This window comes from Helicoverpa armigera, chromosome 23 (genome assembly GCF_030705265.1).
Source record: "Helicoverpa armigera isolate CAAS_96S chromosome 23, ASM3070526v1, whole genome shotgun sequence".
NCBI classification, from domain to species: domain Eukaryota; kingdom Metazoa; phylum Arthropoda; class Insecta; order Lepidoptera; family Noctuidae; genus Helicoverpa; species Helicoverpa armigera.
The window spans coordinates 1,450,193-1,474,510 of record NC_087142.1 but is presented as its reverse complement, the minus strand read 5'-3'; the positions used below and the strand labels follow the sequence as shown (position 1 = coordinate 1,474,510).

The following is a 24,318-nucleotide window of genomic DNA, read 5'->3' as shown; positions in this document are numbered from 1 at the left end:
ACTGAACGGAAACTAGGCCAAGAGGCTGCTTTCTTTATATATTTTTTTAATGCCAGACCTTTTTTCTATTTGCTATTGTTTTGTTCTTGGCGCTAATAGAATGGAGAATTTACCAATCTATACTTAATATTATAAAGAGAAAAACTTTGTTTGTTTGTTTGATTGTAAAGGATAAACTAAAAAACTACTGAACCGATTTTAAATATTCTTTCTCCATTACAAAGCTATATTATCTGAGAGTAACATAGGCTATATTTTATCCCGGTGTGGGCAGTAGCCCCCCAATATTGTAATTACCTATAATCAAAGAATTAAGTAAAGAGTGGGAAAGTTATGGAACGCTGAATGTTCATATTTTGAGCAGAGTTTGTAGTTTTCAAATTCATAAAAAAAGTTATACGGACATAAAATTTCAAAGCTGCTGAAATAAATGGTTGTGAACAAATATGTACGCTGCGTATGGAACATAGTGTGTAACAACACTTTAGGTGGAAAAAATCGGATTTTAATACAAAAGGTAAACAAGCAAGATGGATCACTATCAGCCATGCATAACTAGTATGTTGACTACGTGTGTAAATAACTGAATTTATTTTGGTATAGTGATCAACTGAATTCTTGAAATGGAATTAAAGTAGTTTTTGGTTCTGACAGTCTGTAGCACTATTTACCTAAATATAACGATGAACAGGCTAATGCCGACAATTTTACGTTTGGATATGGTTTGATTTTAATTATAGTAAACAGTGCAAATGATCCTTTATCACCTGCCTAGCTTTTTCCCAACTATGTTGGGGCCGGCTTCCAGTCTACGGGATGCAGCTGAGTACCAGTGTTTTACAAGGAGCAATTGCCTATCTGACCTCCTCAACCCAGTTACCCGGAAAACCCAATTCTCTCGAACACAGTTCTGAATTTGAACTCCCTCTCTTTTAATACCTTCAGAATACAGTTTAAGCAGCAAAAAAACCCACTACACACAACACAGAAGAAGTAACACCCAAAAAAAAAGTCGCACGCGCAATTACGAGGCACTCTCTAAAAAGGTTTTCCATCAAAAGTGTCACAGTTTTTATCAAGTTCCAAAGTCGTTTGTTCAGATTAGTACACAAAGCTTGGCGGGATGAATTTAATGGTATAAAGTGATATACTCTGTTGCCAGCGAGGAGGCCGCATATATATTCATTTGTGCGCCCCGCGATGTCTGAAACCGCTATTTTTCAAGACTATATTGTTTGTATTGTATAAGATGTGGCTATTGGAGGATTGTTTTGAGTGGTGAAAGTTAAATTATATTTATTTTAATCTATACTTGGTATTGTAAAGTTGGAGAATTATTTTTTACCAAAGCTGTGATTTAAAAACAACCGGTGTTATATTATATCCATTAACTAGGCAAGTCAAGGCCGTTTTGCGGAAGTAGTTTCCACGGAACGCTGTTTAAACCTCAGTCAAAAGCTAATACTTATTTATCAACATACTTATGCACTTAATTTGGCACTAAACTGTTTCTAGAAATGTGAATTTGGCCTTATAAAGCTTTTAAGGGAAACCTGAGGAGACTTCCAACTAAGTAGTTTAACCGTGGGACACGAATTATAATAGAGATACACATAATAAAGGAGCCAGCTGTTTCTCGCTTTTCCATCCGCATCCTGGGGAAACAACTCCCTGTGCCTGGATAAAAAGTAGCTTATGTTCTTTTTTAGGCTTTAGACTAATATCATATATCAGGTTCAGTCATGTGAAGTGATCCACAAACAAACAGAGTTAATTCCACATTTATAATATTATTAACTATTTTCTAGCATATGTTATTTAAAAGGTAATTTTACAAATGAGCTTCATTTGAAATATTCACGGTTTCGTGACCGGTTCATAAACTAATAAACAGCTGTTATTGAATTAGGCGCTACTGAGTGCTAATTGGATGAGTTTGCAAAACAATTAGGATGAAAAACCAGACTTTCATTCATTTTTATTTATATTTGGTTGAGTTCTTGGTAGTGGATGATTATTTGGTAATTTGATTAAGTTTTTTAAATTTTTTAAGTAAGTATAAATCTGTTGGATAAAGATATTATTTTTTGCGCGTGTAAGCGTTTTGGGGCTCCTTTTGTAAATTTGACGCGAAAAAGTGCTAAAAACTAGCCTTCTTTTAATAAACGTTTTTGACTTTGACTTGGACTTTGGCTTCTATAAATTTCGAGGTAAGCTTTTAGATAGGTGGCTACATTATTTAAACATTTTTTAATAAAACATTGTATCGCGCTTTGGCCAGCATGTAAATAGGCATATTCATTCTTTTCATTGGGCCAGTAGATTAGCTAAACCTTAAACATGATTGGTCATACAAAAACAGTTAGACTGCCATTAGTCACGTGTTTAACGAAAATTCCCCATGCAAAATCGTTCCACGTCTGTTTAACGTTTTATAGTTGGACCTTTGTATAACCATATTTTTTTAATTATAGCCCGGGAGTGGATTCTTATGACTTCACGGTTAAATTCAGTATCTTAACACACTTCACTACGACGAACAACATAAATAAATATGATCTTACTTATAGTATTGTTCTAACATACAAGTGTAAGATTTGAGTATCCAACAGCAGAACAGCACGTTTAACAGTCGATCCCAACTACCATTCAGACATGTATGGCAGTCGTTAAATTATATGGAGTTAGCAGTAGATTTCGGGGTTTGCATCCACGTCTTAGGGGTTGTAAATTGGGTATATAACTACTGGATGACACTAAAGTGAATAAATACTGAAGTGGATAATGCTTCCTTATCTAATTATTATTCACAGAAGAGAACATAGAAAAAGCTTCCTTCTCCAGTTATCAGGTTCATAATTCTACAAAAGAGTTAAAAGAACATCTATCCCTTTCGCAAATATCTTTTGGTTCACTTTCAGACTAAGAATGTAAGTTTAACTAGTAATCATATCTAACCAGTGTTTTACATGGAGTGACTGCCTATCTGACCTCTACAGTTTATTTACACCTTGGTAAGGCTGGTTGTCAGACTTACTGGCTTCTGACTACCCGTAACGACTGCCAAAGATGTTCTAATGGCAGTCGAACTCGCGGGAAATAGCAAGCAATTTCCAAATAGCAATAAGACTTATTTATATCGCGGATAAATCAACGTTGTTGACACCAATATTCAGCCGAAAGCCTGAAAATCCCTTTAAAAGTATTAGCAAGTTTATTTATTGTTTCGCAAGCTTTTAGTGCGGGGAAGTATTACTAAGGGTTTATCTTTATAGACTGAAAAAATATAGGACTTATGACCTTGGAAAAGTAGCTTTTGAATTTAAGGAAGCTTATATTAACTATGTAATTTTGTGCTTAACTTCATCATCTACCCCATAAGACCACTTAAAGTACTTAAAGTAATTTTCAGTATTTTATTTACCTATGTAATGATAAATAGTAAAGTAAATATGGGACTTGAGTACTTGAAAACTAGTTGAATTTAAGTAATGCTCGTTTTTTACTGACAAAAATGGTAACTTTCTAAGCAATTAAGCAGACTATGATGTCATAGATTTTTCAAATCTTAAATTTTTTTACTTTCTTATATTTTTTCCACTATAAGTATAAACAAATATAATTCAGACTCTTATTTTTGATAACTGCGCTATTGTATATTATAATTTATGTACTACTATTACGAAATTGTAGATTATAAATATCTCGAGCCTAACTATGAAAACCACGCTGCAACCATAGTAGAACAATCTATTATTGGCAGCCGAAGATCGCGTGGCTTTCAGACTTCAGACAGGGTGACATAGCTCGTAAATATAGTACAACTATAAATGCCTGCTTTCCGCAAAACTATATTCAAAGACAATACCGAGCCTAGTGATAAAAAATAGACAAAAAATCGGCCAAGTGTGTGTCGTTTTCTGTATTTTTTGAAATAGCGGCAACAGCTCGCACATTTGGCGATTCGGTCAAATCGTCAGAATCAGGAACAGAACAGAAAGGACAGACGAATTTGGATGCCATCATCAGTTTTGAGTGAATGACAGACAACTTTTTAGTCGCCCACATCGCATTCGAGTGCGATTTATTAATGATATGCAAAAAAATCTAGAAAGAAATACAGACTTCTAACTTAATCTCAGAGCCGTGACAAATTTCTAATCGCTCTCTAGCAAGCAGATACACTAATAACCTCAAATTACAAAATCTAAAACGCAACAAAAACATTCAACCCGCACTAATCTCACTAGATCCCTTTTTGCCAACAAATCCATTTAGTCAAAACCTTTTGAAACGGAGCGCAAAAACTTATACATTGCGCTTCGGAATCCCGCACAAACTTGCGTCGATGGCGTAAGAAAAATGCTGGCGTTTTGTTACCGAAACGTAATTTGTATTACTAATAGCTCGTGTTTTCCGATTCCCCCTTTCCCCCTTCTTCCTTGCGGTTATTCGTCGGTTATTTCCCGGTTATTTGACGGTTATTTCTCGGTAGAGTGTGTTCTTTGTCCGCTTGTCTGGGTGAGTGATGTCATAACTATTCTTTGGGAATGTTGGTTGAAAGTATTTCGCTTGCTCTGCGAGTTGGTCTTAAGATTTGAGTAGTTTTTTTTTGTGGTAGTTTCTTTGTTGTTTGTACTTTAATGATGTATGAATGTTCTCTGTTTGTGGGATGTTGTTGAATGTGTTTAATTTTTCAACAAAAAGAAGCAATAGCGATTCTTTGTCTTATTAATAAACACGGTTTATAGTTGTACCAGGACTAAATAAAGAATGACCATACATACTCATGAATTTAAACTTGGATGAATTTCGTTTATTTAGACGGGGGCATAAATGTTTTAGAGAAAGACATAATAAGGCCATTTAATATGAAATCTGTTATGTTTCTATAACTGAATTAAAATTAAATCAAATCCTAAGATCGAATAAAATTTTCTGCACATTTAAACACATTGTTAAACATTTAACTTCAGTTAATTTGGAACTCTTAATCTCTGTTATTCTTAACCTTGACATAACTTTAGGGGCTTAAAATCGTTTTTACGAGTTCACAAAAGTTAGACGAATGAAAACACGTAATATGATTGCGCGGTTCCATCTTGTTTTTTGAGTAAATTTTTAAGTTGCTTAGCTGTTTACAAGATTAAATTAGAGAATAATAGTATAAAAATATTACTAAATTAAAGTTGAGGTGAATAGCTAAATTGACTAGAAAAATTTACGTTTATTTTGTCGGTGAACAAGGGCTAAGATACAACTTATTATTTTAATCAAACTGGTCGAGTTGAACCGTAACAATCATTGATTGAGTAAAGAAGAGGTGTTTATATTTATGTGTATATCAGGTTTTAAAATAACCTATGCTTGACCCCCCAATTTAAGCACTCATCAGAGTACTAAACCAAGTCATACACTTATCTTTACCATATAAGACATCTACTTTAAAAACTCCAGTGTTTGTTTGTTCCTTCCTACAGAGCATAGAACAACTAGACAAGACATTAGCTCTTCAGAACTTCAAACAGCTTGTTTAGCGTCACAGCTTAACTTCTGTCTCAAGTTTACAATTGTCAAGCGATCTGTTCTCGTCTTATTTTGTTTGTGTCTTTGTTAGACTGTTACTGTATGTACGTATGTTAGTTGTATGTGAAGTTTTTACTAGATACATAAAAGGCGTAGATAAAGGATGGAGAAAGTTAGGTTTAGTCCGAACTACAGAGCAGATAAACCTTAAATCAGCCCCAATGTCTTGTTATCGATTAAAATAATATTAAAGGTTCAATCATAAACAAAGTACACAAATAGTTTGGTGCCATAGAAAGAATACAGCGCACTTTTATCTGGCTGTGAGAAGCAGTTTCTTCAGGAGGTGAATAAATCCTCTGGCAGACGATACTAATGTTAGGAATGTGAAACAAAACTACGTATGAATTAAATTTTGAATCGCATTGCAGTTTTTGATACGGCAACCCATCACTTGTGGAATCTGACTCTAAAACGAAGAACACACAATTTCCACTTCCCCATAAAACAAGAACCAATTATATCCCAATTTAAATTCAAACAAATGGCCTTAAAATTCAAACGTTAATAAATGAAAATCTAAAAGCGAGTTATGTTCACATTTTCAAGTAAAGTACGAACGCGCAATGCAGATATTTTCTGTGCCAACCGTGACCAATAAGTGATGTTTGGGTAAGTAGCTTACCTGAGAATGACGTGGATTGATCGTACATATTATATCTGGCATTTTTTTTCTGTTAAAGGGTTAGGCGGAATTGTTTATGAGTATAGATGTTTTTAGCGAAAGCAGGTGGGCTTTGCTTGTGTGTGTAAACGTACGTTTTGAATGATGAATGCCGACTGCAACTGCCGTAAGTCGGCCGTAGCTGCACTACTAGTTTATATGTATTTACATGAACATTTAATTCACGAGTGTATATAATATATACATACACTCGTGCACGGGGCATCGGAAAGCACGTAAATGTTGGTCCTGCGCCTGACCTCTCTCCGGTCGTGTCGGATTGCCGTCCCATCGGGCTATGAGAGTGAAGGAATAATGAGTGCATCTGCGTCTGCGCAAATGCTTGTGTACTATAATATGTCATGCGCAGTTGGCTAATCTCCTTACATGAGAATAGTCGCCGTGGCCGAAATCGGCTGTGGATGTCATTATTTGTTTGTAATGTCCTTGTAACTGTTTGGTGTACAATAAAGAATATTCTATTCTATTTTATTCTAATTGAATTAAAGTCAGCCGTAGCTGCAGTACTAGTTTATTATGTATTTAATGAAAACTTTTTGGGTCAAAGCGGCAGCAGCACGTGCAGTCACCCATATATGTATATCAACTGTCTTCATGCAGTCCCGACATGTGCAATCGGCAGTTGCATTGAAACCTTAAATGTCCATTTTCTTTGTGTGACTCGACGACTCGACTACGAGCGCTTCCGAGCTTACGCATACAAAGACAATGTACAAAGACACATTTTTACCTCATTGGGTAACTGGGTTGAGGAGGTCAGAAAGGCAGTCGATCGATGTAAGCTGCTACTCGGCTGCATCTGTTTAGACTGAAAGCCTACTCTAACATTGCAGGTATTGAAAAAGGTAAACAAAAATTAAAATTATTTGAAATTCCAATTGGGTCATTTCTATATAGATGACTTCGTTTGTGGTCGATTCGTACAAGTTAAAATATCACCGTTTTCCACCCCGAAGGGAAGAAAACGATTATTTCAGGTCTTGCCGAGGCTTGACCTTTCGGAGATTACCTACCTTACCTAGAGTACACACATGCTTGCTACTTACGTCCATTCATGATAGTGTGAGCTGCGGGCGGGCACAGCGACGACCGCGCGGGGAGAGAGGCGGCGGCAGGCGCGCGATTGTAACTCGAACGCGCTCTCGTCAGTACCTATCTCCGAAAGCCGGCAAGAGCTTGCTCAGGTCAAGCCTCGGCAAGACCTGAAATAATCGTTTTCTTCCCTTCGGGGTGGAAAACGGTGATATTTCAGTTCTGTGCCTTCGGCTTGACCTTTCGGAGACGTGTCTATCATCTGCCGGCGCTATTAAGCGTACTGTGATAAAGGTGAGAAATAAAACCTTAGGTTCTCATCTTCAAAATCAAGCTGTTTTATTAAAATTAGAATCAATGGCTGTTATACAAGTAAGTACAAAATCAGTTCAAGTCTTGTACGATCACAGCAAACGTATCTTTTAACGATAAAATGCTATTAATACAGTTTTATAACTAATTCTTCTTTATCAAACATAAAATCTTTATTCTTCATCATAGTTTAACAATTTAGCAAATATAAACTGACTCTTAAACCTTATCATTTTAAACATAACAGGGTCCTGACCCTTTCTTATATCTAATAAATAAACATTAGGTAAAGATTGAGATCTTTAATGAGATCAAATGTTCAGTCTTACACTGCATTAAAGGAATTATTAAGAACATTAACATTTCTACCTCGAGGCTGCTCTACTGATTTACAGTAGTGTTTGAAAAAATTTGTCGAGCCTCTCCAGTTCCCTCGTTTCAAGATATCATCCAGCGGTACGTTGTTCTGGAAGTCATTAGAAGCTACAGCTGATCGAACCGAGCCTGGGCTGCAGTCTATGCCAATATCCTTAAAGGGTGCCTTCAACCAGCCCGCAATAACGGTTCTGGAAGCTGCTTTAACCTTCCTCGCGTTGTAATAAACAAATTATTTAAGCCCTCTCGTGCCCTCCTTCTACTGTTAGTCACGTCTATTAAGCAATTTATCCATTTTACTAAACTCAAATCCATGTCACCTGAGCATGTTAGATGCCATCCGGATTGACGGTTCCTGTCATTATCCGTTTTTGAGCCAAATCTTGGCCAAAACGTTATTGAGGAATCTGATCTCTCACAATGCTGGTCGTCTATCATAAGGAGGGTGAGGTCATGTATACGTCGACCTGAAGCTAGCAATAGAAGAAGCGCCACGTGACGAGATACTTGAAAAATACTTTCCTTATCAGGTATATTCGATTTTAGCCACTGAAATAAGTCTTGAATGTTCCAGATCTGAGTCTTTGGTACTGCTGACATACATTTTTGAATTTTTATGGCTTTGAGCATTGCAGCCACTACAGGATGATTTCCTAGTTGTTTTTCTTGAGTAGGGTCGGCAAAAGTAAGGATTACAGACTTGTGAACCATAATTGTTGATGGGGCTAATTTCCGTACTCGTGAAAGGGAACCCAGGTAAGCAGCAACATCAAGAGGTCGAGGACTATTAGGTTTTCTCCCATTTTGTCTACACCACGAGACCCATTGCTTCCATGCGGACTCGTAGGTACGCCAAGTCGAATCGCGCCATGCTGACTGTATCAGGTTAACGTCAGCTTGGTCTAAACCAGCTACTAAATCCGCCCACCCCGTATCTTCCAGACCTCCAAATAGAGATTTTCTACCTTCGGCGGAGGAAGGTTCGTGGATAAGTCGATTAGGTTCTCTATTAAGTTCGGTATCAGGTACGGGGCACCCAGGGCTCTGTGTTTGAGGTCGCTTCTCCAAAACACTGTCTCCCATCGAGGTACCACGATCAGAAATGTTCCGGAGGACTTGTTCAGATGTTGGAGTACCCGAGGTACAAGTGGTGGAGGGGGGAAAATCCATGCCAGTTCGTAGTTCCAAGTTCGGCTGAACGCATTCACGAAGAGAGCTTGTGTGTCCTTTGCATCTATCGAGACATAGACCGGTACTACTTTCGATTGGTCTGAGGCGAAGAGGTCTATCTGAGGAACTCCCCATTTTCGAAATATCTTCTGTGTGATCTCGCTTTTGATGTGCCAATCGGGTAGGGCTTTTCCTCTGGATAAACAGTCGGCGATTGAATTGTAGCGGCCGGGCAGGTAAAACGAGTGAATGGTTGCATTTAAACTCTGAGCTAAGACCAAGATTTCTTTTGTCATTTCTAGCAGTGCGATAGACTTGGTTCCACCCTGGTTTCGCAAATACGACACCACTGTCCTGTTGTCTGACTGAACCATTATTGATTGACCTAGAACTACCTCTTGGAACTCCTGCAAGGCTACTAAGACTGAGTAAAGTTCCTTTCTGTTGATATGCCATTTTAATTGCTCTTCTGTCCACAGACCTGAAAGGAGGTGGTCGCTCATCTGAATGCCCCAGCCGTCGTTGGAGGCATCTGTGCTCACAAACATCGTCGGTTCCGGTACAAAGATCCTTCCGGGATTTCTGATATTTTGAGCCCACCAACGAGCTTCCTGAATAGCCTGTGAACTCACTGCCACCCTCTTCCCGGGCCGGTCTTGTGACAGTTTTCTTGCCGCTCTTTGCATATGCCTGGTGTAAAGTCTTCCTAGAGGGGTCACAAGTGATGCGAACCCTAGCCTTCCGATCAATGCCGTGCCGGATTCCCATGACCACTGCTTTGTTTCTAAGACTTGATTGAGATCTCTTGAGATCCGGTCGATCTTGTCTTTTGGAAGCGTCTTTTGGTTTGTCGATACATTCCAAATAATTCCCAGAAATTTTAATTCCTGTGTGGCCCTTAGCACGGATTTTTCTAGATTGACACACCAACCCATGCTCTGTAAAATTTCTACTGCATAACGCATGTGCCTCTCCAGCGTGTTTGGGTTTTGGTGTGCAAATAGGAAGTCGTCCAAGTAGACTAGAACGCGAAGACCCTTTTCTCTCAGAAAACTTGCTACCCACTTGCTGACACTGGAAAAGGCTATTGGTGCAGTGGACAGGCCGAAAGGTAAAGATGTCATTTGATAAACCCGATTCGCGTAAGCGAACGCAAGGAATCTTCGATGACTCTTTTTCACTGGGATATGAAAATAGGCTTGGCTGATATCTAGCTTTCCGAGATAATCTCCTTCTTGCATAAAATTTGGAACTTGACTTTGATTTATCAGACGAAATTTCGGGGGTTTGAGAAATTGGTTCAAGCGTCGTAAATCGAAGATTTGCCGTAGCTTTCCGTTTCTCTTGGGTATTAGAAATATTCTTGATAGGAACCCGTTCGCAACCTCGCAATTCTCTACCACACCTGACTTGAGCAATATCTCTATCTCCTTGGACATAGCAGGGGACAGGTTTGTGGAAAACCTTCCTAAATTTTCGCGCAATGGAATCGAAGGTGGTTTTGCTGCAAAGGGTATTGTATAGCCTGTAATAATTTTTAAAATCTTCTTTGGAGCTCCTAACTCCTGCCACCGAGCTTGAAATTTCTCCAACTGTCCCCCGTGAAAATTGTCAGTACTTACGACCTCTTTGTAATTTCTTATCCTTTCCGTGTCGATCGGGATGCTTATTTGGTGCCTTAGAGTTTCCGCTTCGGCGGTAGTTTGCACTGCGAGTAGACGTGGTGGTGGTCGCTGCTGAAGAGTGACCGCGACCAGTCGGTTGTTTGCTTTTGGAAGCATGCGAAGATGCTTTGCGAAATGAGTTCTTCCGAAACGAATGAATAGTTTCTTTTTTATTTAAATTAGATGAGGCAAAAATTCCCGATGTGCCACCGTTGTCTTTAATAAACGCGCTAAATAGTTTTTCATCAAACAGGTGGGTTGGCGAAGGAGGTATGTTGTTGAGGGCGCTGGTGAGGACGTCATTTTTAGGCCTGAAAGTTTTTCTACGAACCTCAATGGTTTCAGCCCTATTAGCGCAAACATATTGTAGCAGTTGATCTGACACTAATTTGAACTTAGAGTCCTCTGCCTCCACCAGCCGTCTCAAGTCCGTGCTGATGTCTGGGCATTTTTTAATTATGGCATTGAGCCCGTCTGCTAGCGCCTTGCGCTGGAGCAACAATCCGTGTGTGATTGTGCCTAGAATTCCTTCTTGCCTCGTCACCCACGGAGAGAGCCGCGAGGCTAAAGTACCCAGTTCTGTATTTACTTTTAGCGGGCTAAATGGCGAAGCGGCGTGTAAGTGCTTCTCTACGTCCTTGTATCTGATGCGATTCCAGCTATCAGTGCCCAGTCTTTGACATTCAATGCCTTCCTTTTTGGCTTGCGACGACGGCTCCGGAACAAGAGGATCTGCTTCTTTAGTCGTGGGTCGAAACTCAAGCTCCTTTTCGTTTCGCTCGTCTTGCTCGTTTGGATATGGGCCCCAGGTAGGGGCTTTCCACGATGGGGCGTCCGAGGCATCTGAACTTACTTCTTCCTCGCCATCGGAAAAATCGTTTTCCTTGTCAGAATCAGAGTCCGAATCTTTGTTTCTGCCTCTGCTTTGAGTGACCATCTCCAGGAGCATTTCCATTTTCTGCTCTAATGCACAAAACCTTTCTTCCTGAAGTGACGTCCCAGTAGAGAACGGCGGAGACTCAAGCCTAGGTCGACGTGTCGCGGGCTCTTTGACCCGAGACGTCGACCTCCTCTTTCGACTGGTCTCTTCTGTCTCCGAAAGACAGCCTGAGAGTATTTTATCTGTCTCCGCTCTTGTGTGGAGAAGAGGCATAAGCGCAGCAACCGACTGTTTCACGTATTCCGTGCGCGCCGCAGATCCGCGGATGCGGTTGGAGATGGCAGGAGGTCCTATAATAAGGGCACGTGTAAATGCCCAGTCTAGTATCTTGTGCCGAATTTCCTATACCTTTTTCGGACAGGTGATCCGCCTCCGGTATAAAGGCACGAACTAACCCTACGGTAGGCAAAGCAACTACGAGTTTGTTTAGTATATTTGGGTCGACTTTCTCCCCAAAGACTTCCTCTTTCGTTGCCGTGGTCACCTCCCAGTTCGTCCAACCATCGGGGAGATGCTCTTGAGCCAAAACTTTCACCCGTTCCAAGATTACGTTCTCTTCCTCCGCTTCGGCATGCTCGTCCAAAAGTTCACCCAGAGTCACCACTCCTCCAAGCTGGGTCATCTGAAGCAAAGTGAAAAAGTTCACTGAGTGCTCACAAGTTGGGGAGCGGTTCAAGGCGCGGGGCGCGCCGCTCAAATATCGAGCCGCGCCATCCAAATGTTGGGCGGCGTCGCCTAGATTAAGGGCCGCGCGGCTCGAACCTGGAGCCGCGCCGGTCAAATATCGAGCCGCACCGCTCAAATGGTGAGCCGCGCGCCGCTCAAATAGTGAGCCGCGCCGCTCAAATGGTGAGCCGCGCCGCTCAAATGGTGAGCCGCGCCGCTCAAATGGTGAGCCGCGCCGCTCAAATGGTGAGCCGCGCCGACCAAAAGTTGAGCCGCGCCGCCCAAGTTTTGGGCCGCAATGTTTATGTAAACAAAACATGCAACTCGCAGCGCGACCCGTAGGTACGATAGTGGCTGGCTTGCCAACGTATCGCTTATATCGGTCGCAGTTTGTGGATGGTATGTCCGACAAACATTTTATTGGCTCTAATAAAATTGCAGATGCAAAATTAAGCACTTAGACCTCAGCATTCTTGTTCACAGTTGGCCCGCACCTAAAACACACAATTCACACAAAACAAAATAATGAATAACTTACCGTTATATATATTTTCTTACACAAACGTTACAACAACGTTACACCACAATATAACGGTTACACTGTAGCAATACGTGCGCACGCTAGAATAAAGATAGCGTACTGACGAGAGCGCGTTCGAGTTACAATCGCGCGCCTGCCGCCGCCTCTCTCCCCGCGCGGTCGTCGCTGTGCCCGCCCGCAGCTCACACTATCATGAATGGACGTAAGTAGCAAGCATGTGTGTACTCTAGGTAAGGTAGGTAATCTCCGAAAGGTCAAGCCGAAGGCACAGAACTGAAATATCCGTATTCTACAAAATGTGGGATGATATTAACATCAGCAACATTGTCAAAATCCTTTCTCATAGTAAGTAAATTGCATAAAGGGTAAGTTTGGCTTCTTGCGAGTTTAGGGGTTTTCGAGCTTATTTCGTTAGGAAGTTTGTTAATCAAACACATTTAACGGCTCAACGGGTTTGGATGAAATTTAGCACACGCTATGAATTGGATTAAGGAAGTAAATAATTGTGAGCATGGATAGATACATTTGATTGGTATGATAAAGCAGCATAAAAGAGTTCTTCTTTAAAGTTGCCATTTAATCTGTTTTAATACGTTGTATTAAATTATTATTTTTATTTATTGAATATTTGAATACCAAGCTATATTTATGTAAAACAATAAACTCATTATATTTGTATTTAAATAGCAGTATTAATTGAAAAACGCCCTTAATAATTGTGATTGTTCTTTTTGATCGTATATAATTAAACTGTATATTTTATTACTACTGCAAAAATATGTATTTTTAAGCCAGTAGTGGCTATGGCTATGCTATAGAGTGATTTTGCCTTACCATCTTTATTTTTAGTACATTTTCAACTATAACACTACATGGATATATTATGTTCTGCTTACCCCCTCTCAATTCGCAGAGCAGTGTGAAGTTGCCTCCCTCCTCTAAGGGACCCACCACACCGGCGACATCGCGACCCGCTTCGTCGTACAGCAGAAGCTGATGTGGAGGTACTGTTATAATATGAAAAGAAAAATACATTAAATATACAAAAAAAAAAATACAACACTAAACTGTGTTCTTATTAAATATTGTAACTAAGTAAATGTTTTGTTACTTAATAAAAATAATTAAATCCCTTCTCTGAAATTATTGAAAAGGAACGAATGTAGTGACGTAATTCACCTACATAGTGATTACAGAGGTAACTATCTATTCGTGAAAGTATTATATATTTACCACATACATTTTAATAGATGCCATTATAAATGTATCACCGTATATTTTTCAATACTTATAAATAGAAGTGATTGAAATAGAGTCTAAAGTATAGTTCGTTGGTTCTACGTAGCAGAGAACAGTCTTACATGGCATCTGTTTAAGTATACCTAAACTTAAAAAGCTTCTGATTGGTGTTACATGGGGTTTCCATTAATATAGAGAGAAAATCCTAGAGAAAGTTAAATTAATACACATATATAGGTATAATAAGACAAGACAGAATACTCACCAACAACATTAAGCTTAATCTGGAAATTCCTAGTCGGTGAGTTCTTAAAGTCGACCCTACACCTGTAGACGCCTTCATCATCAAGCTGGACAGCATCCACCGTGAGGGCTGAGGGTCTGGACATGGTGACGAAGTAGGCCCTTCTTCCGAAAGCGAGGGGATCAGACCAGTGGAGAGCTTTGTTGAAACTTCGGCCTCGGACGTCGAAACTGCGGACAAATTAAAAATATTTAGATATTTAGGAATGTTTGGACTTTGGAACTTTATCGTGGTTTTTGTGTATCTGTAAAAACTATATAATTTTGTATGAGACACATAAAAGTTATATGTTAATTTTATAAATGCAAAAGTAAATCTGTACCGTAGTGTTTTCATACTAAAACTACTGAACCGATTTTAAAAGGCTATTTTTTCCGCGTGTAAGAAGTAGTTCTTTCTGGATGTGGGTGGAACTGCTTGAAAATTAAAACTGTTTTGTTAGTACTTAGCTTATTTATTATATTTTTAACTTAATTTTAAGTAAGATTTTAGGAATGTTCCTTATTTTTTTATATTTGTACGCCTAAGAGGCCACACATTTATTATTTTGTATAAAAACCTGCATAATTCTATGAACACCCATGTTTATAAAAGTAAAGTACCTATCTTGTAAGCCAGTTTATAATGTCCGACTTACGGCCAGTTTCTTCATCAAAAGTTAAAGTAATGTCTAAAGTTAAAGTAACGGTCAAATTCGTGTTTTCAAGGCTAAAGTGACAGCAAAATTCATAGAAAAATTGAATTTAACCGTTACTTTTACTTTAGACATTACTTTGGCTTTAACTTTTGATGAAGAAACTGGCTGTTAGACTAATTAAAACAACATATTCTTTACCACATAACCACTATGAAAACAGATAAGGTCTACAAGGAATAGTAAAGCCATACTAATTAAAAGGCCAAATTAATTAACTACACGATTTTAACTGCAGATATAAAACAACACTCATAAAAAGTAAGAAAACAAAAGCACCTCTGTCTGTTTTAGTGTTTTTTTAACTGCTGAACCGACAAAAGAGTTTAAATTCCTGTAGTAGAAGGAAAAACTAATTTGTATTAATTTATTTAGACTAGATGTAGACGTCATTTTAAAAATAAATTGAATGATGTATTTCTTTTTTTCAATTATTTTGCTCACTAACAAGATACCTTTAAAATTTTACCCTCTAAGACACAGTCCAATGACACCGATCGATACCCCAATTAAAATACCCTTTAAAAGACCCTACACCCTTAAACCGCAACATTTTTCATCACAGAACACAAAAGAAACCCTTTTTTAAAACGCCTTATCTAAACGCTATGTATTTATCAATGTTCTGTCTACGTTGCACCGTAGCATCAAACATGTACACCCAAATTTGAACCTTAACTACTACAAATAAGGTGTACATTTCGGTGGAGGTACAGACAATGGGTGTTGGGCCATTAAGTTTGCTGCTGAGCGGGCGACGGCGATTCAGTTTGTGCTTTCCGTTTGTGTAGTCACGCTAAGTTTCCGGTTGTTTGCGAGAACTAGGTATTACTAGATTCTAGTTGTATAGATAGTAATTGTAGTTCAACGGAACAATGGGCCTAGATTTATGGCCCTGTCTTCGTATGGAAGCTTTTGTGGTGTAAAGAAAAACTGTTGGTTTTTGCGAGCTCTCTTTATTGGATTGTCTTGTGTTAGTTATGTTTTGCACAGGTGTATTAAGTAGATATGTTTCGGATAGCTTTGTGGAGTGTATGTGCAATTTTCTTTACAACCGCTGCTGTTTCGCTTGAAGAAGTGGTAGATAAAATTCTAATTCCATTTCTGTGAACTCTCATGACTTCTTTGTGTGGCTGCACACAAAATTTATTAACCTTCGAAGATCAAATGAACTAATAAATTCAATAGATAAAAGTTTGTGGCCCAATTAAAAAGCCACCGTCACACATAGACATTTTCAATTGATACCACATGCATCACAAATGCATTTCCTTCTCAGAGACAAAGCTGAAATATATTTTGTCTGGATAACTAACGCCTAGGTCTACGAAGTAAGTCTAATCCTAGTCTGGATAAGGGTCACTAAAGGTTGTCTCTCCATGTAAAACTCTGGTATTATTCTACATATATCTAATTAGACTGTAAGATAACCCGAACATAGTTGGGATAAACCTGCCTAGGTGATGGTGGAAGTTTAGCATCATAAAATATGTCGTTGCAGAAATACACCTTACTTACATAAGTTGCTAGTAAGTAAGTGTACATTTAGTGAACAAAAAGTCTACTTAAAAAGGCTCAAAATTTACAGCCTTTTGTCAGTACTTAAATAGATATAGCGTTTATCTTTTTACGAGCAAGCTAACACGAACGCCTTTGTAAGTGATACTTCAACAAAAAAACTACAGTTCATTTATTTTCAAGCATTTTTTGTTTAGTGTTTAACTATAATACTTGTCTTGTAATGAAGGTTTACTGTTTTGTGATTGTAATCGCTGTCTTAGTGGCTTATCGGTTTTTACATGTTATTTCAATTTGAAATAGATGCTTCTCTTTTGTTAAATTATTTGTTTGTTTAGAAAATTTTGGAAGTATTTAGTGGCTTTTGTTTAGATTATCCCCTGAAGTTTACTCAATTTTATGGTGACGATCCATATCGGCGTCATATTATGATTGATATGATTTTATCTTATAATATAATATGGTTCTAAAACTATCCAAAGCCATATAAAGACGATAAATAATATCATAGTAATTTTGCTGAAAAATAAATATTTCTTTTACCGTTTTTATTCAATCATATTTTTTGGGAAATGAAGTTTATTTGAAAGACACATTGCTACGTATGTACCACATATTATCAAGCCAAATGTAAGTACGTAAACCGCTGTTTGTGTAGCCCGTCCCTAAATTACGGCGTCGGGTACAACATAAACAGGAGTGCGATCACTCTCGTTAGCAGCGACTACATAGCTGAGACGTCACTCTATGGTTACAGAACGTATATTATCTTGCGGTTTCACAGACAGGAGTAACTGTTTAACAAGTGAGGTAAATATAGGTATCAAGCTTAAAGAGGAAAAAATGTATCTTATACTATGAGAGAGAGGTTATCTCTCTCATACGTTTTTCAGTATGGTTTAGTATGTAGTATCTAGTATCTTTGACAGATGAGACCTGTATTGCTGTTAATGCGTTAGTACATGCAACATAAGTCGGGTACAACGAGAGTGGAAAAGGACAAGCAAAGAAACGATGGATGGATTGTGTGAAAATCGATATGGTAAAAAATAATGTTACTTGTGAGATGACGCCAGATAAAAAAGTATGAAAGGAGAAAACATGCTGCGCCGACACCAAATAAAATTGGAATAAGAGAAGGAGTTATTGATGATGATTATATAGTGAGGTGAATATTATACGTTTACCGGTTTATGATACGTAGGTTTTAAAACTTTCGTGACTTGTACACAATCATATTTAAAGACAATTGTAGATCGTAAAATAAGTAGGATAAAGATCTGCAACAGATAGGCTGAATTACATAAAACTAATCGTTCCACGCGTTTACACCCAAATAAAAAGTAGCCTATGCTCTTTCTGAGGCCTAAAATTATCCGTCTGGTTCAGTAGTATCGGCATGAATGCGGAAAAAATATAGCCTTTCTCAATAAGTGAGCTATCGAAATCTGAAATATTTTTCCTGATATTAGCACTATCAAAGACACAAACTCTTCAGCTTCAAAATATTTACTCATAAAACTCCTGCTTGAAATAGAAACGAACTTCACAATAAAAAGCAAACACCATAGAATTGATTTTAAAATTTCCGTCCGTATAATCCAGGCCTAATTGCCATCACTTTACAAGGTACAAGATATGGCTCGTTAACGTCGGATACATACTAAGCCTGACGCCCGACGATACTCGATAATCTCCGGTAATAAATAACTGTTTCGATGTACTAGCGTATAATGTACATATATATCTATGTACGTAGGTATGTGATTTATAGTAAGTTGGGTGCACAGAATAAGAAAAGAGTGGAGATGCCATGAAGGTAGGTCAGGCGCCTTCTTGTAGGTCAAATTCGTACTGTGGGCATGACCAAAGCGATCAGTTACGATTGAACTAATGAGGCTTTCGGGTTCTTTGAGCTGTCAATGCTTTTGGGAATTCCAAAAAATGATAGGGTCCAAAGAAGGCGTATAAGGGCGAAGACAGTAACGTTCCTCGTCCTCCGCTCACCCGCATTTGCGCGCTACTTTCTTAAGAGATTTTTCGTTATGGCACCTCTGCTAGTCATTTTGTTCTCCATGCCTGGTAACAAATTTAGCTGAATACGTAATTTGGACACGTTTGAGCACTTATACTGTGTTAATTATTGCAGGAACTATAAGTTATAGTCTCTAGTTCGATTCACGGGTCGGTTGTTGTTTCATCTTAAACGAAAATATCACAGGATGAAGTTTAATGTCAATTGGCTTATTTCAGAATAACGTAAGTTCACTTTTTTCCATGTACAAAAGTTAATTGGATGACAAAGTTTTAATTAAACCAAACAACATGTTTTCAATATGAATGCTTTTAATATGAGCTACGTCATAAAGAAAATAATTTAAGTACATAATTATTAAAATATCGTTTAAAAGAAAAACTGAAGTTAAATTCTCAGAATAAATTACAGTATTTAAAAGACGACGTAACATTATTACCAAGAACTCTAGATTTAAACCCGTTCTCGGAGAAAATATAAAGGTACCTTTTGAACGCTACCTGCCGACTGCCACTGTCAGCCGCACTTCCAACGACTGCATGAAATCAGCCGCAACTGCACTACTGGTTTGTATGTATTTAAAATGGCGAACTAATATAATTTAACTTATTTGTAAATCTAATAACCGCTTTCGGCACTTGTAAAAAAATAACAAAAATATAATTAAGTAATACACCTGTATATAAATACAACTGTCGATATCTGACAGCGACTGCACGTGTTGCTGCCGCTTCGATCCAAAACGGTTACATGTAAATACATATCCAAACCAGCACTGAAGCTGCGGCCAACTTCATGCAGTCGCGGCATGTGCGGTCGTTAGCTAGCATTCAAAACGTACCTTTAGCGTAAAAATAATTAAATTATTCACAAGCCCAGGTGTAAAGATGCCAAAGTAACCGGCCAGAGTTGTTTATGAATACTAAATTGACTGGAAATTATACATATTTTATTACTTCGTTATTTTAAAGAATTTTGAGTAATTTTGAAGTCTCTTTCGTCAATTATTTTCTGAGTTTGTTGTTTTGTATGCGTGGTGGAGATTCATGAATAAATGAAGTTGATAAAGTTGAAATAAAACCTACGTCATATTTTTTACTGTCTGATGTAAAATAGGGCTGTCTGTGTGTCCGTCTGTGACACCGTAGCTCTTAAACGTGTGAGCCGATTTGGATGTATTTTTGGTTGAAAGCTGAATTCCTAGGGGTGGTTCTTTGATACATAGAATTAAAATCGGCTCGGATAAGTGAAGTTATCACTTAAAAACCGCTGATCCGGTATTTTTTACAAAATACAAAACAAATTACTCAAAGTTGATTGTTCTATTTAATAGTCTATCAATAGAATTTTCCTACGAGAATCTAACTGTTATTTCCATAGCTTTTTCGAACACCATTTTTTATCTACCCTTTTTTCAACTAAAAACGTAGACAATTCAACACCTTTATTAAGAGTTTCCATTAGATCCTTTAGAGAAGGATGTGAGGGGTTCTAAGAATAGATGAGCCGTAGTTTTGTGCGGGCGTTACAAAATCGTATGTCACTCATGCGTGTGATATCCTTCATGGTGCTGCTGACCACACGGATTTAATGGGGGTCTTGAATCTAGAACTGTCGAAGACTTTAAAGCATGCTATATGTTATACAGGTGGTATTTTAGATAGGAACAATATGGAGCTATGGGGCACTGGAACAAGAAGTTGATATTTAGGTGGAATTTACCATTTAACAACATTCTTATGTATAGGTAAATGTTCGTCAATCAATTATGTTCGACATATACATATGTTTTAAGACTTTCTTAAGGTACTCAGTAAAAAATTTTGAAGTACATAGTTTTCAATCATATTAGTATCATGGGTACTGCGTGACAAAATATTATTTTCATAGAGTGTGGATGACTTATGTTTTTATGCATTTTCAGGCTCTATCCATGTGAAAGCTGAACATATAGACAACTGTAACTTTCGCATATAGATAACTTTTTTCGATATGGTTAACTTTCGCATTTATAATACAAGTGCCTAAGCCATTTGACTGAACCAGATTAAACCAAACTAAATAAAAAACACAAAATCTTAACCCTCCAAAAAAACTCCTATAAATTAACCTTCCTTGATCAGACGCTCCATCAATTGGCCAAGAATTATATTTAGTTAAATATCCCGGCGTCGCTCACGTACGCTTACGCTTCGTTAAGTTAACGCCTAACGAACCGTCTGCGATGTCGGCGGTTCGAGTCGGGGTTGTGGAAAATTGCGGCCCAGTTATTAATTGTTGGACATTGAAAGTTAGTGATGGGTTTAAGGGAATCGGGGATAGGGTTTACCTTAATAGTCATACGTTACTTGAACTTTGAGATTTATTTGAAAGTATTTCTGCTGCAATGTTCCTGTGACAGAGATCCTAAAATGCGAAATAACAACTTTTTCCCAACTATGTTATAGTTGGTTTCCAATCTAACCTATAGATGTACTAGATGTATAGTGTTTCTAGTCCATAGATGTACCAGAGTAATACTACATAGAGCGACTGCTATCTTACTTCCTCAGCCCAGTTGCCAATATTTTACAAAAGCATTTATTTATTTACACCCTTATATTCAGTCAAATCATCTGTATGTTTGCTGTTCTCAATAACCTGAAAGACTAGTGTACGAATTATCGTGATATTCACTTCACTCGCATAGACTAATAAAAGAGGTACGTTATATTGCATGAGATATGCAGATATGCAGTTTGGACCTCTAGTAATACTCGTATAATACCTCTAGTAATACTTAATTAACAAGCCAAACATTGACAAACATTTCGCTATACGACCAAAAGTGACCATGTTTTTCCCCGGAACTATACAGCGTGTCCCAAAAGCCATTACCAGCAAATATCTAAAAGATAACACTTAATGGTGACAGATAGACTCGTTACGGTGATTTTATATCATTTTTATAGTTCTCAATTTAGTCGAGATATCCTAGCGCGGAGAATATTTATAGGTCTCTCCTAGAAAAGGATTGTCACAAAGAAAGTCAAATTTCTGAAAGCGTATGTCTGTCTGTTTGCAATAATATCATTTGAAACGTCTTGTGGCATTGTGGCAGTTTGCTTGTAATTGAATGAAAAACGATTTATGTACTTCAGAATTTCGAAGTCTATTTGTTTTCTGTGTGTGTCTTTTTCACTGTTGAATTAATTAGCTTCGCAATAAAATTTTTATCCTAAAAAACTTTTTTTGAAACTCTAGGTGCGTTCGTTTTTTTATTTGTCCTTTGTGTATCTCCACCGAACATACTCGCCTTTCATACTTTGAAAACAAACGAACCTATATTGATTTGATATATTACATAATCATAAAAATCTGTGGCTTAACCTTCAAAATTTCATTTAACATTTCATTTAACATGACAAAAAATACCCTTTTTAAACCCAATAATTTAAAATACAGTTCAATCTCTACTTCTCAGAACAAATTCGCTTTTCCTAACACCTATCAGTTCTGGAGTAAATCGCTTCTCGCGTTTAGCGGAACCCTTTAATCTTAGATGCTATTACGATTAATCTCTACCGATTTATCGTTCCCTGCAAATATAACTTTTGCTATCTCTTAAAACCCAATAAGTTATAGCTATGAAGGAAGGAAAGATGAGCGGATATGCTATAAGCAGGTAGGTCAGGTGCCTACTACTAGGTCATATTCATATCATTTATTTGCGATCTACAAGTTTTTTGACAAGGTGATACAGTAGGCACAGCAAAATTAGGCATTTAATGCCAGTACATAACAATAGTAACAGTAAGGTCATATAACGAACGGTAGGTGTAAACGAAACGATCAGTTGCTAGTGAACCAACGAAGTTTTCTGGTTTGTTGACACATCTGTCGATAGAATTGAGTGATTTGGCTTTAGACAAAATGGGTGGGGCCCAAAGAAGGCGTATAAGGGAGGAGCCAGTAACAATGTGGTTAGTTGGTTACTTCCATTTTGGCGTGCTACTTTCCTAGAAGATTTTGCGTGATGACATGTCCGCTAGTCATTTGTTCTCCATGGTTATAGGCTCATAGCAAACGACTTCGATATTGATATAAGTAAGTATTTTGTGCTTATGTTGAACTTTGTAAGTACATAACGTTATGATGATGTTCTGATTTAGTTTTATTTGTTTCTGTTTGTTTGTTGATAAGGAATTCAGCAATATTGGTTGGAATTTTCCTAATTTACATGGATATAATAATATTGTTACGATTGTTATTTGTAGTGATTCGGAAGGCAGGTTAAAATTTGTAACAAAAAACGTTTTTAGCAGATAAGCCAGAAAACGTGCCATATAGGCAAATACTGGTACTCAACAGTATTTTATTATGGTATTTTGTGGTTATACGCAAATCACCAACAGTGTAAAATTAAAATATTGTAAATGTCATTCATTTTAAAATAATTTCAATTCACATGAATGTTGACAACAACAATACTGTTATTGTGTAAAATAAATAGGATTAAGATTACAAAAATGTCACTTCAACGCTTCAGTTACCCAGAATGTCTTTGTAAAACGACGATATTCCTATAATTAATGCCGGTAGCGCAACAATAATTATTTTAATGGCCGCCATCTTAAAATTATGTACAGGGTGTGAAATTATTTTATTTTCAAAACTCAAAATATTTATTTGCATGTTAAGGTTGTACAGATCTTAGATATAGGTTTAGGTTCAGCTTAACGGCCTTTTGCAGGCGTTGCAAAAATGTGAGGATTTTTTTTGTACATTAATACAACAACTACAAGTACTTAACAAAAACATATAAGACGTCGAAAACTAAATGAGAAAATACGCAAATAAGGTAAATACCACTGTCATTTAAATTAAAAGTTAATTTAGATTGAATCGAAAATACATAAAATATTATTTATATGTGAAGACTGAAAAATATATAAAACGTTTCCTCAAAGAACAAAAGATATTTTCACTTTTTGACACTTTATTAGATTACACAGCCTGTATACAGAATAATTCAATTAATGAAATTAAATTGATGGTCATTATAGCTTAGATTAATATAAAGGGAGGGGAGAGTCGTGGTAGCCTAGTGGGTAAAGAGCCAACCTCTCAGGTATGAATTCGTGGGTCGATTGTCGATTCAAGACAGGCAAGTACACATGCAACTTCTAAGTTTGTATAGGCCCTACAGCATGATTATGTAGTGTTCTAGGCTATGCATAATTTTTATTTGACATTTGTAGGTACACCTTGGAAATGAAAAACATTTCTAGCATTTTAAGCCTTCGTATGATTTAAAATATTTGCTTCTTTGTCAAATTTCCATTATGCTTCTTAGTTTTGATGTAAATACCTCTTTTATTATAATTTATTTATAAAGTTCTAAATAAATTACTCTATACTCTCGCTTTTCTTCGGTTTTACGACATCTTTGAGTATGTAGCACGCGTGGGATATGAAAACAGTTATTTTGTAGACAAAGACATTTAGTACTAAGTTTACTGTAGAAACTAAGACAGTTGTAGTAAGAACTAAGTTAGAATTGTAGTCTTGTTTACAC

General features: G+C 37.5%; 1 protein-coding gene across 1 annotated transcript in view; it reads right to left on the bottom strand.

Annotated features, from left to right (window-relative positions):
- Positions 1–24,318, bottom strand: part of LOC110381995 (neural cell adhesion molecule 1) — a 145,254-nt gene that overhangs the window by 27,218 nt on the left and 93,718 nt on the right. Inside the window, exons 4-5 of the mRNA XM_064040852.1 lie at positions 14,476–14,684; positions 13,868–13,978 (exon numbers count right to left, since the gene is read on the bottom strand). Of these exons, the coding sequence (XP_063896922.1) occupies positions 13,868–13,978; positions 14,476–14,684 (320 nt within the window). The remainder of the gene's footprint in view (positions 1–13,867; positions 13,979–14,475; positions 14,685–24,318) is intronic.